Source organism: Mizuhopecten yessoensis, unplaced genomic scaffold, assembly GCF_002113885.1.
Source record: "Mizuhopecten yessoensis strain PY_sf001 unplaced genomic scaffold, ASM211388v2 scaffold5877, whole genome shotgun sequence".
In the NCBI taxonomy this organism is placed as follows: Eukaryota; Metazoa; Mollusca; class Bivalvia; order Pectinida; family Pectinidae; genus Mizuhopecten; species Mizuhopecten yessoensis.
Genome location: NW_018406268.1, coordinates 710,590 through 726,764, shown reverse-complemented (window position 1 = coordinate 726,764; position 16,175 = coordinate 710,590). Strand labels below are relative to the sequence as shown.

At 35.8% G+C, this 16,175-nt stretch overlaps 1 protein-coding gene across 1 annotated transcript in view; it reads right to left on the bottom strand.

The window, feature by feature from the left end:
* The window catches only part of LOC110451212 (ras-related protein Rab-26-like), a 119,384-nt gene extending 114,819 nt beyond the window's left edge, over positions 1-4,565 (bottom strand). Inside the window, exon 1 of the mRNA XM_021499111.1 lies at positions 4,408-4,565. Within this exon, the coding sequence (XP_021354786.1) occupies positions 4,408-4,416 (9 nt within the window). The 5' untranslated portion in view covers positions 4,417-4,565. The remainder of the gene's footprint in view (positions 1-4,407) is intronic.
* Between the last annotated feature and the right edge of the window lie 11,610 nt (positions 4,566-16,175).

Sequence of the window (16,175 nt, the reverse complement as noted above, 5' to 3'; positions counted from 1 at the left end):
GCAATATGTGGACTATAATGATCAGATTCGACAGTAAGCAAGTTGTTGAATATAAGGATCGGCATTGACAGTAAGCAATTTGTGGATTGTAAGGATCAACATCGACAGTAAGCAATTTGTGGAATGTAGCGATCAGATTCGACAGTAAGCAATTTGTGGAATGTAGCGATCAGTATCAACAGTAAGCAATTTGTGGATTGTAAGAATCAGCATCGACAGTAAGCAATTTGTGGACTGTAAGGATCAGCTTCGACAGTAAACAATTTGAGGAATGAAAGGATCGGCATTGACAGTAAGCGATTTGTGGACTGTAAGGATCAACATCGACAGTAAGCAAATTGTGGACTGTAAGGATCAACATCGACAGTAACCGATTTGTGGATTGTAAGAATCAGTTTCGACAGTGAACAATTTGAGGAATGAAAGGATCGGAATTGACAGTAAGCGATTTGTGGGCTATAAGGATGAGCATCGACAGTAACCGATTTGTGGATTGTAAGAATCAGCATCGACAGTAAGCAATTTGTGGACTGTAAGGATCAGCATGGACAATAAGTAATTTGTGGACTGTTAGGATCAGCATCAACAGTAAGTAATTTGTGGTCTGTAATGATCAACATCGACAGTAAGTAATTTGTTAAATATAAGAATCAGCATTGACAGTAAGCAATTTGTGGACTGTAAGGATCAGCATCAACAGTAAGTAATTTGTGGACTGTAAGGATCAGTATCGACAGTAAGTAATTTGTGGACTGTAAGGATCGGCATCGACAGTAAACAATTTGTGGACTATGAGGATCAGCATCAACAGTAAGCAATTTGTGGAATATAAGGATGAGCATCGGCAGTAAGCAATTTGTGGACTGTAAGGAGCAACATCGACAGTAAGCAAATTGTGGACTGTAAGGATCAACATCGACAGTAACCAATTTGTGGATTGTAAGGATCAGCTTCGACGGTAAACAATTTGAGGAATGAAAGGATCGGCATTGACAGTAAGCGATTTGTGGATTGTAAGGATCAGCATCGACGGTAAGTAATTTGTGGACTGTAAGGATCAACATCGACAGTAAACAATTTGTGGACTATAGGGATCAGCATCGACAGTTAGCAATATGTGGACTATAAGGATCAGATTCGACAGTAAGCAATTTTTGAATATAAGGATCGGCATTAACAGTAAGCGATTTGTGGATTGTAAGGAGCAGCATCGACAGTTAGCAATATGTGGACTGTAAGGATCAGCATCAACAGTAAGCAATTTGTGGACTATAAGGATCAGCATCGACAGAAAGTAATTTGTGGACTGTAAGGATCAGCATCAACAATAAGCAATTTGTGGACTATAAGGATCAGCATCGGCAGTAAGTAATTTGTGAAATGTAAGGATCAGCATCGACAGTAAGTAAGTTGTGGACTGTAATGATCAACATCAGCAGTAAGCAATTTGTGGACTGTAAGGATCACATCAACAGTAAGCAATTTGTGGACTGTAAGGATCACATCAACAGTAAGCAATTTGTGGACAGTAAGGATCAGCATCGACAGTAATCAATTTGTGAACTGTAAGGATCAACATCGAAAGTAAGCAATTTGTGAACTTAAGGATCAGCATCGATAGTAATCAATTTGTGAACTGTAAGGATCAACATCGACAGTAAGCAATTTGTGGACTATAAGGATCAGTATCAACAGTAAGTAATTTGTGGAATGTAAGGATCAGCATCGACGGTAAGTAATTTGTTGACTGTAAGGATCAACATCAACAGTAAGCAATGTGTGGACTGTAAGGATCACCATCAACAGTAAGCAATTTGTGGAATGTAAGGATCAGCATCGACAGTAATCAATTTGTTGACTGTAAGGATCACTATTGACAATAAGTAATTTTCGAACGCTGTGGATCTACATTGACCATTAGCAATTTCTAACTATGAGGGTCAGTTACGGTAGTAATAGTAAAAACTTTAATTGTAGATTGTTATAACCAGTAGTGGCAATAAAACACGTGTGGACTTTAAAGTCAGTAGCGAGAGTAATTGGTTGACGAAAAAACCCAACAGTGTAGACTGTAAAAAATGATGCAATGATAAGCAATATGCTGTAGATTTTAATCTTGATAGTATACGATTGGTAATCGTCAGTGGAAGAGATAAGCAAACCCGAAGATTATAACATGATATGCTGAAAAGTTATAGCGGGCGTCTGTCAGTATCATATTTGAAAAAAGTACACTACCAAAGTTGAGTGTTCACTAAGTGTCTTTGCTTGCCTCTAACATAACAAGATGGCCGTCCGTCTGATTTTATAGCGTATTTTAACGTGAAAATATATTAAATGTTTTGAAATCTTATCCTCTTTTGGCATTCATAACTTTTTATATTGGATTTTCATGGTTTCTTGAAGCACCTCGTAGCTCAAACCAACGAACTGGTCCTGTCAAACACATCTCAAGAGAAAAAGAAGCCGCATTGTTATTGTGTCCCGGTATACAACGACTAACTTATCTTGGCTTTACGACAAGCCGTAAAATATCTGTTGACTTTGATATTGCCTCTATAATCTTACATCGTATATATGATATTTCATTTATATCATTGCCATAGGCAGAAACATTACACTTATCACACATGTAAATCGTAACTTGTGATAGTTGCACCTAACTGGCATGAATACATGACTTTAAGATCGTCCAAGTGAATACATTTCCATGTTAGTTGGTGATATTTCAACATTTTATAATAGAAGTATGACGTCAGTGCGATTTCTGTATTAAACAATGTTCATAGTATTCCACATGGATACGATTGGTTTTTGTGTAAAATTAAAACATGTTCCTATGGATTATCTACGGTAATCGTGTGCTAGAAAGGCATGCTTTAACGGAAGCAACAGCAATAAACTCCTAGATCCAGATATTTAACTGGTCATCAAGCCATGACGAGGATCGGATCTTTTAGCTTGTAAGAGAACATTACTTTGGGGCGGTATGAATGATTAAAAACCTCTTCTCATGAATAATGGGCCAACGCAAACTTGATATTACAGGTGTACTAACATCTGGGATGCACCAGTGTAACACTGCCAGGGTTTAATGAATAAACTATAAGTCGTGTTAGTACATAAGCACAAACAAATAGTGTCGGCGTGTCAGAAAAAAACATTCAATCAAGTAGCCACCGGTATTCAGGGTATATGCATGAGCAGTTACTAGATAGCAAAATTGAATTCTTCACCATTCACTACCTCGTTTTTTTTTTTTTATCCGATTCGCAAGTTTTGCGGGTTGGAGCGGACAAAAAGGTGAAAAGCTATTGATAGGATATTGCCTAACAAAGGTGTAAGATAAGTAATTGTAACATCACCCACAGCCTGTATAGACGGTTAACTACGGTATAAGACACTGGTTTCAACAGACAAGTCTCACAACTAGCCAATCAACCAAAAAGTACTACTCAATTTGAATAAACCAGTCACCTAAGGCGGAATAAACACAGTTAAAATTCGAGCTGCTGTTCTGACATTGACATAATGTTGAACTCGGTCAGCCATGGTTTGGAGCAACAAACGACCCTGATGGTGGTAGTCAACTAATGGTATTCTGAACCAATATCTCCATCTAAGACGTTTAACACAATCCAGCTCAGTCAAAAACACATTCAGCACTGAAGGTGAAGTGAGGCATCGTATGGAACACTTTCATTTGACGGAGAGTAAAATTATTCATGAAGAAATGGTCATTCAAAATCATTAATTCATGTTGTCTAACGGTTAAACATAATTGCAAAACTGATGGATTGGGTCTACTATGGGCAAATAATCGCGTTTCAGAGACAAATTAAACTATAGATGCATAAAATATTAAGGTAACAGAAGATTTCAAATCTTTAAAAGAAGGTCATTTGAACGAAATATCTGAGACATACAGGCGTCATTGAACTTGTTCCTGAAGACCAATGGTGGTTAGACTATATATATATTTTGTCCCTGAAGTCCGATATACTGTTTCGGTTAAGCTTCCTTCCTTAAGAGGAAACATTCCAACTATGGGTATCAGACAAGAGACACAGTAAAATAACTTTGTACGTCCATGAAGAACGTCATTCGTCATTGGTGTTGGAACCCTTTCATTTTTGGACCAATAACTTCCCACCTATAGCATGATGGCAATATCAATTGTTATGGCCTTGCTTGCACAATCATCTCAAACACGATAACAATTTCAAATGTGCATCTTATTTTTTATATAACAAATGCATATTTGTTTAAGGTCGGAAGGATTGATATTAAATAATTTCAATAAACCATAAAGTCTGTTGTGAATAACACGATTACCACACGAAATGGCAATCACCAATCCAGCCCTAACTGTAACACGAGAAAGGTGCAAAGTGAAAGTTGACTTACCTTACACATGATCAGACTGTAGGGTAACGAGGCTGCGCAGCCCAGACCAAACACTTTCCCCTCACCATAACGGACGCAATAATGACCACTCACACTATCAACCAAGCGACATTTTCTCCGCTACGGCGGTACCTCGAGGTATGACAGCACGGCACAGAACTCGTGCGGTTAACGTTGCTGCGCACAGTCGGTCGTAATCCAAGCACGCTCTGCTGCTGAAGCAGCGGGAGTCAGGCAAATGTTTACTTTATGAACCCTTGTCAATAACGGAGTTTATAGATTGTAACGGTAAATACATAATCGTATTCGTGATTAAGTGTACAGTACCACACTACAAACATGTAAAATATGTCTCGTCTAATAGAATTGGATGGTTAAACCACTAAATATAGGCAGGGTCTATCCATGTTATGAAGATAATTGAATGTTTCGGAATTACAGCTATGTCTGAATAAGTGCCCCTTCAGCATTGTAGCATGATCACAGTCTGTTCTCGATGTTGTGCTGATAGCCGCGGGCAGTTTAGAACTCAGTTCAATATGACCAGGGACTGATGATAAGTCGTCACTTCCGGTCTTTAAATCTGTGTAGGCTGGTATATGGTCAAGTACTGTTGACGACTGTTCGTATCTTGTCTGTCATCAAATGACTTAGTAAAATGGTCTATTATGATTGCGAATTGTTTGTTCATCATATATCTGAATCCCAATATGTAACCGATTACAAATGGCGACTTATGTCTTTTTGTCATCCAATAGTATGGTATACTGGTATTTGGCCAATGACGTATAGCAAAATGACACATTTTGTCTTCTAGTATCGCAATGGACCGATATGTGACCGATAAGTGTTGGCGAATTTTGACCTATTGCCATCATATTGCATGGTAGATTGATTTATGACGAAAAGCAAGTACCAACTCGTAGTAGACTGCTACAGGAGCAAAACTCGCTGACGAATTGTCACTTTCTGTCATTATATAACACTGTCCACTATTACATGATAATAAATGATGATTTGACCATCCATGTTACCATATCTCGTGGTAAAATGGTTCGCCGTTTAAAACATATGCAGGACCACAAACTTGTGATTTTCTAAAGAATAAGAAAGTACGAGTTTATTGCGCGGACGAATTTATCACATACCTTCCGTATTTGGTAGAGATCGATACAAAGATTTTATAAATTTTGATATTCTTTGCAAATACCGTGAACTTTTCAGTTCGCCATGATAAGGGGATTCCCATAAAAAGTAGTTCCGGCTAGTAGGTAAATACAACATTCCGTATTGCACATGTGCAACACAGAACGTTGTATTTCATGGTCTGAAAATTGCCTGTATTACTATAACAAGATTCAACAGGTATTTGATAAAGACAGTTAGTTCTCACTTTCAGGCATTATATTGAGTGAAAGATTAGTACATGCCGCGTATTAATATCAGGTTTTCACTTCCTCGTTTATATGACTTTTTAGTCTGAAATTTTGACGGATACTTCGAGTTGTTAGCAGTTTATTTCTAATACAAGCTCTATATAGCCTCTACATTGAACTCCTTCAAAATATATCATACTGCTTCCCATCACTCTTAAGTTGTAAAATATCTGGATACTCCGATTGCTTATCTTTGAGTGGTTCTATATTCACAGAACGGAATAAAGATACTTGTAGAGATAGATATATGTATGTTTATAGCGTAGAGGCATGTACCCTTGTGATTGTTATGATAACGTAATCAAACAGAGTGTTCAAGAAAAAATATTAAGTGTTATGATTAAGTGATAATTAATAATTTGACTGCGTCGGCGAAGTAACGGCTATTTTATCGAACAGTAAACCATGCACGAGCGTTCATTTAACATGCCGCGCAACGCTATATTTATCAGACGAATCGCATTTCGTTGCATTTCACTTCGAAGAAAAGGTATAAGCAAGATGTGTTTATATACCATATTAAATATCTATAGCTTTGGATTTGAATTTGATTGAATCGGAAAAATATAAATTAACTCAGGCCAATCAGTTTTCGTTTTTATCTCCATCATTTTCTCCTCTTCGTTATATATTTATCCAAGATACATGCGCATACCAGGCTGTTGGTTACTTGTGAAGTACACTTATACCCTGAAACAGGATATACAAATCTGCAGAATTCAATCTAAAAGTGAAAGTCGCTAGCAGGGTAGGATGGTCTTGTCTGTGGCAGTGATATGACAATGTGTGTAACTGATTGCCATTTTAGTAGCCACGCATTGTCACCCGTGCCTCCGAGTCAAGGTTTCCCATAACAACCATAACGGGTTGGCACCTGTTAACGGTAACGATGACAAAACAGTCCACTACCACGTATAATTAGAAATAAATTAATCATAAGGTCTGTAGCGGCGGCAGTCAGCTGTCAATGAAAACAGGAGCTTACAACACAACCTTTGTAATGTATTCCGTGTGTAGTATGTTACTACATCATGTATAGTCAACACATTGTATAATGGGTGTGAGTTAGATGTTTACTACGTTCAATACAATGTATTCTATGGGTGGTATATGTTAATTATAATCAACGTATTATGCTGTATGAAGTTCATGTTTACCGGTAAAATCAATTAACCATTTTTTGTTATGTAGTGATTTATTACCGTCAATACAAAGTGTTCTTATAAAATGTATTTGTTTACTACAGTAGATACATATAAATTGTATATTAAGTGTGTCCTATTGTATGTAATATGTCTTGTGTTTACATATGAAACCATTGCATTATGTAGGTAGCAGATTTCTATGATCAATATGACAACTCATTTTATGAGAGTAATAGTAGATGTTCACTTAATTCAATCCAATGTATTTTACGTGTAAACGTTTCCTGTGGTCAATATTATGTTCTCCGTGTATCGAAGAGATGTTTACTACAGTCAATGCAATAAAATGTGTGTCAAGTTAATGTTTATTCAATAAAATCAAATCATTTAATTCTCATTTAATAATGGTGTTTCTGTGAAAAGTAAAAAAAAATACCTATTTCATAATGGTGTTTTGTGAAAAGTAAAAAAAAATACCTATTTCATATTCCTTTCTCCGCGGTCCCAACATTGAGGGAAATCTTTGTGATATTAACTTAAAAAAGAGCATGCATCAACTGAACAAAATGTATGTTTGGATAAGCCGCAAACATCAATCATAACTCATTCAGACTTGTCTTGAATAAAATATTGCTAAATAGTAATGAATATGAAGATTCTGAACCTGTGGAAAAAAAATATGTATGTCTTCCAGAAATGTATTACAGACTTACAGGTCTTCTTTGAAACAACTCCCTATCTCAGTTCCTCAAAGCTGCTGCTGTTCCAGTTACAGCTGAGACCTGACATATCTAGGTTGTCTTTACCCGCTACAAAACTTGTTCCTATAGTTTTTGTTGCAATGTACCGTATTCCGTGGTATGTATTTCTAAATATGTTTCTTAACACTAAGGCACAATTTTTCATTGTTTTGACAATTGTTCCTAGGTGGGCTAAATGACAATATGGTGAAGCAATGATGACGTTGTTTGGATATCTGCACCGTCTTACTGAATTTTGAAATAGGTGTTTTATTTCTTCCTATTTCTTGTGATTATTTATAGAATGATGAAGTCTGCCTGAAGTTTTGGTACTATGGACTCACAATTTTCTTTTCAAAAGAATTCTTCTGTTAATAATTTCCTAACTGCATTATATTTTTCTGACATTACATTACCACATGATAGATATACATACTATTATTTTGAACACCAACGTTATATAGAGTGTTGTAGCATTTAAACATTAATGATCATATCATTATACGTTATCGGTATTAAAATATTGATATAATACGTTAACGGAAATCTTTGTAAAACTGGATTTGTGGCTCCTGCAGTGGTAATTATTAAACTTTTTCGGGTGACCAGTTTGGGCTTTATCTCCGAAGGAGGTTTCCTTTTTATTTCGTGCTGTTAAAATGTTGTAAAGTGCCTTACATCTATTGGCGACCATGATATTTACTAAAGAGGCTCCCCAACAATGTTTTTTGTAGGTCTTTGTCAGATTTGTTGCTGACAAACAGTAGGCGAATATACAAGTATGTTACCCAGTGACAAACCAACATTTGATTGAGGGAAAGTGTCACTGTATACAGTATTCAGAATAAAATAGAAGCGGTGCATAATATTCCACGTTTGTCAAACAAAATCAGTCTGGAGTCTCTTGTACCAAACCAAGTAAATGTTGACGAGTTTAAAGAGTACATAAACATCCACGGTAACGACAGAAATTGGAAATAGGACAGTATGACGAATCACCATGAGAACTATTGTCTACTAGACAGCCATGACCTGATATCAGCTAGGTTTGTTTAATTCCGTTTACATTTTCACTGTATTTAAAGTTATGTCAATATCATTATCATTATCAACTCAAGTACATCCCATCTCTTGTCAATAACGTCAATAAAGCAACTTACCTTTACATTGACTTCGCACTCACCACTGTCAATACCATGTTAACGTGGTAACCATGCTTTCAGCAGACCGTTACCATGGTAACATTATAAACATAAATTCCAACATATCTATACACAGCTTAAATATAAGTTTAAGTATATCAACGAGTTTACAAATTGGTTTCGTTTTTACTGAGATTTGAACTTTTTGTGTTGCTGCGTAGATGTTGCTTTTGATTCGTTACGCCATTAAACATTTAACCATATTCAAAAGAGTTACTGTTGTATATCATACTCATTTTTCTGAGAGCCTTTTATATGATGGTAAACCCATTACCCAACACATATTGACAAGATTTATTAAGTAATCCTAGCTATGCTATGGATTGCATGAATTAAGTCGAAAACTGATTCCCCAACGCTTCATCCTATTTGTAATGAAACACACGTATACAAATGAAATCATCGTTTTTCAAGGATTGAGAAATTCTGAGTATTGTGAAACATATGCAATTGTATCACCAAAACCGTTTGATTCCACCATATTCGTTCAATTTTGTATGTTAAACAATCGAAGAATGCACATTAATTATATAGAGTTAGGAGGATGAATAAATCTGACGGCACAGATTGTTCGTGTTAATGTGTACACGAAAGGACCTATGCTAAAACGTGAGTATTTCTTTTACCGAGTAGGCGATATTTAATTTCAGAAAGGTTTTAAGAAAACAAAAATTGGGTTAAAGTTCATGATATTTTGCATATTTTGGTGTTTTTTGATGTGGTAACCATGCTTTTCACAAGTCCCAAATCTGTGGAAAACAGTTTTTGAAAAAATGAAATCAAAATGTATTTTATAAATATGTATATATATGTAGGTGTGTTGTGCAGGTTGAATTCACTATCCATGTTTATGTGAGACATGCCCTTTATATTTAGGGTCAAGCCATTTCTACTGTACACTGCTACAGTCTTGTTGATTATTGATGTGACGTGTCCATAGCGTAAAATGGCGCGAAATATTCACAACTTAAGCTTGTTTCATTTCGATGACTATGCATCCTTATTTTATGATGCCATGTGTAATATAGAATCTTTTATCTTCATAATTATTTTACAAAGATAGAAATAGGTTGCATTTGTATCATGATGTCCGAAAATGTTGTAGAAGGATGTGATGGTTAGACTGTTTACACGTCAATGCCATTTACTTGTTCACGTTTAAAACATGCCTATGCACGGGAAAGATTAATTCCTTATTCGTCGATTTTGTTTCAATGTATATTGAACATCTATTCAATAAACATGTGTAGATAACGTAGACTTTGCTGCAGTGCATCTAAATAATTAAAACGCTCTTAGCTTTGTACTTGGTATACGCTGTGGGTGCGTTCCTAGTCTGATGACGAGAATCATGCAATCTGGTTTCCCTTACTTTCTTAGAGGTTGTCATGACAACACGATAAACATGACTTTAACTTCTCATTTTCTCCGTGTCGACTTGACACTAAATGCGCCCATTTGAAATAACATTTTTGTTTGGTATGGTATCATGTTCTCTGCGGCAACAAAACTATCGCCTCCAGATATATCCTGTCTCTGATATCTGCTAGCATTGTTGTGAATCATAAGAGACGTAAGATTGTGTCAATACACAACGGGATTAATTTTTCGCCTTGTCAAAGAAATCCATCAGCAATATCCATCTTTATAGCAAGAAAACCCTATGCATTTCGAAGTAAGTACACATTTCATACTTCGTGCATTTAGAGCGAATATTACTTAAGAAAACAGCCCCCTAGAGTTTTATAAGATGCCTAGGTGCACTGCCGACGCTAACACAAACAACTGCATTAGGACTCAATTTTCTGTAACATCAGTTTTCATCTTGACAATTACGTTCGTCACTGCAACATTTTACAAGGTACGTTATCGAATGGAGAAATGTTTAACAAAAACGATATTTTAATAGAATTTTCAATTTAAAAACAATTTTTATTCATTTCCATCTGATACAGTAAAAAGAAGTTTTCTTGACTTCAAGAAATAATTTACCATAGGTTCAATGGAGTATCTCCCAGTTTATAAATTTATAAATTGCTGAAATATTATTTAGGAACAACAATTTTCTGTTTAAACTTGGCGACCTCTCATACCCTTCATCACCTTCTTTAAAATTTAATATCGTTTGAATGCTTAAGTTATTGACATTGAACATTTTAAGTTATTGGGGGGGGGGGGGGGGGGGGGACCCAAACCCGGGTAAGGGATGCGGATTGTGCATGGGGTTTACATCCACATCCTGTAAGAACACTTCTGTTACAGAAACATCAATACATCATTGTTGTTGATGTCTTATGTCCCATACGGGACGAAGATGAGTAAGTAAGTAAGTAAGACAAAGATGACAGAAACTTATTATTATGCAGAGATCCCTCATTAGTCGCCTCAAACTATTATTCAGTAAATGAGATACAGCAGCTGAATTATTACAAGTCAGGAGATTCCCAGAGTATATCGAATGTATCGACGAATGCAGCATGTTCTAGAGACTCTGCTTCAACCTGGGACAGTGATACCGATTTTGTAAACTTAGAATTTGATTACTTCAAACGTAAACCAACTGCCTACGGCTGCCGACGAGTTTCTGTGTTCAACAATTTAACAATTTAGGATTTACATATATAGAATGTTGGAAAATAACTAGATATAAATGTACATTCCTGCCATTACCGGGAACAATATGTATGTCACTACACAAAAATATATATTCCCGACATCAACATGACTCGTGAAATTGTTCCAAAATCGATGGTCGAACTACCACTTTGGTATGAAAAATTACAGGTAGCAATTTAATCCGGATTTTTTCAATCAGGTCGTGATGGTTTTATTCCTACAATCATATTTCCTTAGATACGCCTTAGATACCCTTAGATACCCTGATATTTTGTACATGTATACTGTATATTTATATTTCAGACCACAGTCATCACCAAGAACAAGTTTGTGTTTTGTTTTTGCGTGTTATCTTTAGAATATTTAAGAATAATTGCATGCGAGCATTTCAATTTTTTTTTTTTAAAAGTCAAAATGTGGTGTTTCTTAAACATATTATGGAGTAATTGCTTTAAGAGTTAAGGAGTTTGGATAACAATCTTTTAGAAATATTTCGAAACTAAATAAAAATGGCAATAGAAGTTTCAGCAATATGAAAAATCAATTGCTTCGCGTCTGGGACCGAAACTTTTGCGTTGAATCCTGTCGTTTACTTCAAGTTCTCGCATATCGATAGTCAATTCGATTTGGTTCAAGAAATTGTATCATAATTAATTAACGATTAGTTGGTGTAGACACAATGAGTTCTAGTGAATATATGATTCAATAATAATATGGTATACTCCTCTATTTGGATAATTGTTTGTCACAGGGACGTTCCCTGGGGACCAAGTAACAGTGTATCGTTGACGGTGTATGAGTGTTATGCAACTGGATTTCAAGGTCAACGCTTCTCCTATCTATAGACGAAGATTTTTTGCAAATGTCCCTGGAAAATAACACGTATATACTGGTTTTGTTGTGTAGACAAAAAACTATATGTCTAGGTACTTGTGATAAGTGACCATCATTCACATATGAAATTTCTTTCTTACTGCATATTTTTGCAGTTATTGCGAACCAAATATGGAATGAACAAAAATACTGCGATTACTGCCATTATGTATAACAAATTATTGCTCAGTCAATTTCCCGGCAATGAGTGCAGATCGATATCTGAATTCCAAGCTCTCACAGTTTTCCCCATATGCTAATTTCCTGTCATTAAAAACATTGTAGCATGCAGTGTCGTGAACAACGTCTGCTGGATTTGTATAAAAGCAATATACAGTTAAGAGTACCGTTTTTACAGTTACACATAATTTTCTGTAGAATATCTCTGCAATTACGTAATATTTATATAGCATATTTGAATAATTGCAAATGTATAAATTCAACAGTTGAAATAGACAACACCAATTACGAAATCTTACCATGTTAAAATACAAAGCCAAGTGCATAAAGGCGTCTCATCACGGTACTAAGCAACCCAGTGATCTTTAAACAATTTAATTGACATTTTAACAATGTCTATTAAGATTATTAATACGTTTTTCGGTCATTTAGCCGATGCCGTTTATAGTTCTGTTTCTTTTAGATGGAAGTAAACGCTTGAAATCTGAAAATCAGATCATGTAAACGAGCTCAATTTAATTTTTAATGTAGAGAGAATCAGAGTGGAAACCTCTGGTGAAGTTTTGTCAAGACATTATTGCCTAACATTACAGCGAAATCTGCCCGGTACACCAATCAAATACAGCAATCATCTCTCTTAAGCGATCTCTATTGTCTCATCCAGACAAAGTACTTTACTATATAAAAATAAGAGAAAGAGAACATTCCTGTTTAGAAAATATTTGGCATTTAATTGCAGTGTCAGCTGTAAGGTTTTTGAGGGTGTTCCACAATGCATGCCAAGCAGTCAAACGCACATGAATTCAAACTTAATTATGGTAGAACTAGTAAATATTATATTTTTCAGATGTATTGACTCAAGCATGCATAAACAACTACGAGAAATAACTATTATTAAAACAAAAGGCAAATCTATTGATAGATGGTTGATGTGAATTTGAAGGATTGTAATATTGTAAGAAGGATTATATTGACCCTTTAGGAATATCGAAAATTACATGATGACATGACGGCCTCCAAAAATATGAAGATTCAAAACAATACTATCAACAAAGCATGTTTTCACAAACTATCAGTAACTTTTCATCTTCATAAGAGGCAGAGCACGGTGGATTGTATCTGCCATATTTGTCATCAGTTGCAGCAACTGGTGATTTTTAATTTTTAATTAAGGCATCTTTTGCCTACCTCTGTCTGGTAATTTCTAAGCAATGTTCAACTTTAAAAACAGTCAAATATTTTCTTACTTTGAACGTGATTAAATAGTATTTTTTATTGTGAAGTTTGTGTTATTTTTTTCTGCTTCAAAATTCCTCCTTATAATCGACATTGGTTTATCTTATACCTGGTATGATATAACGAAAATGATTATATTGACTAATATGCAATTATAAAAATTAATAATGATCATTTCGCAGTTATTTGTACGAGAAGGGTTGTCTCCCTTTTTTAACAATCGTTGCTATGATGCCAGTAACTGGAATTGGGTTGCAAAAGTTGTTCTCTTCGGAATATTAAACATCGAAAAGGCTGATTTAATCTCGCGGCGTAATCTCGTTCTTATCTATTTCATAGAAATGCACTTTTTTACTCGATGAAGTAATATTTGATGAAAAAAAATGATTTTTTTTTCTCCAGGCGGTTCGTGATATCATGAATACAAAATCAATAATGTATGTTTACCATTCTGCTTGTCATGTATCATTAATTCAAATCCAGGCGTATTTGTGAATTGATTTTCCAATATAACCATGTTACTACATTAATTACTGTACTATTTAGTTTACCCTGTGTCAATTCGTGGACTATAAAATATAATCCTACCTGAATATAAGTCTATTTGTGTGTAAATAAAATCTTGTCCGCGCACTCCGTTTATTCTGCTTGCTTGGAAAGACTGTATTTTGGTTTTGATTTGTTCAGAGGTTCAAAATACCGCAATGGGGACACAGTGATCATTTTGGTTTCCCCAATGTCCCATAAACAGAAGTCACATACGAAAACCTCGATTCTGCAGAAGCGCACATATATACAACATTTATATAGCGCCCTATGTAATTTGTAAAATTACTCTAAATCGCTTTACAACATATGGATGTTAGTTATTATCGATAAACAAAAAAGGCTTACATTCATTATTATACATAAAGCAAGAAGATGTTCATCTCAATGTGCATATAAATGAATAAATAAAGGGTGGTATGTACATGACGTCAGTGCAAAGAGCATAGCATGCAGACATGAAGAGGTGGGCCTTATACCCTTCTTGAATTTGGCCAGGGTATTTTACTTCCTTATACCAGATGGGAAGCTATTCCGTCTTTGCGTATTGCAGAGTTATCTTCTCTTGGGAGCAGGTATTGATTGTTACGTCATTGGTTTGTGTGAGAAAATTACGTCGTTTTCTCAAAAATTGATGACGTTACTCTCACAAACAAGTGACGTAACAATCAATACCTGCTCCCAAGAGAAGATAACTCTGCAATACGCAAAGACGGAATTCCACAACATGACCGAATGCCTTCCGAAGCACCAGTTTCCATAGGTCACAGTGCGAGATTTTGGGACACACAACAATGATTCTGTCTCTGACCACAGTGATCCTGACGGCTGATACAGAGTAACAAGCTCCTGTAGGTACTGAGGAGATGATCCATTCAGTGCCTTGTTTGTGCACACCAATGTTGTGTACTGCGACCTGTATCGTACAGGTAACCAGTGCAACGAATGAAGCGCAGGTGTGATGTGCTATCTCCTTCGAGTACGAGTAACTAGCCGTGCTGCAGTGTTCTGGACCCTTTGCAGAGGACTAATTAGTTTGTCAGCTATACCACAGAGCAGGGCATTACCATAATCCAACCGAGAGGTAACAAGTGAATGCACCAAACTCTTGCATGCGTATGCAGTTATAGACTGCCGGATGTAACAGGATTTGGCGATAGCACTCACTTATTTATCCATGTTAAGTGAACTATCAAAGTATACTCTTAGGTTTTTAACAGCTGGGATAGTCTCAATAGTACTGGCACCGACCTTGAGCTGAATAGCCATTGCTTGCTGACACGTTGGGGACTATTAAGCTTTAGCATGTTGGCGTTCATCCAGGTACTGATGTCTGTCAGACATACTTTTGTGTGATAATAAGCAGTGGAATACACCTGGTCAATTATTTGCCTGACATTGCAGGAGAGTAAAAGGAAAGCGAAGGTTGATCAAGAATAGGAGGGGATATAGAAGAACAAAATGAAAATACAAATAAATAATTAAGCAAAAACTACTACGGGTGTCGCATAAAGGGCATATCAATTGCCAATCCTAATAAATGTTGGTACCAAGGAATAATGAATTCAAGGTATTTAAATAAGATTCGAATGCATTGATAAATATATATATACATGCAGGGTGTACCTCTAAGCCAGATTTTTTCTATTGGTTTTATCTTTTATATAAAAATACTCCCAGGTCGAGAGAAAAAAAATCACTGAAGTGGAACCCTCCGTCACGATTGCAACTGGTGCAACGGTACTCGTTACCTTAAAACGTTAAATCAGGTCATGAAATATTTCGTTAACGTAA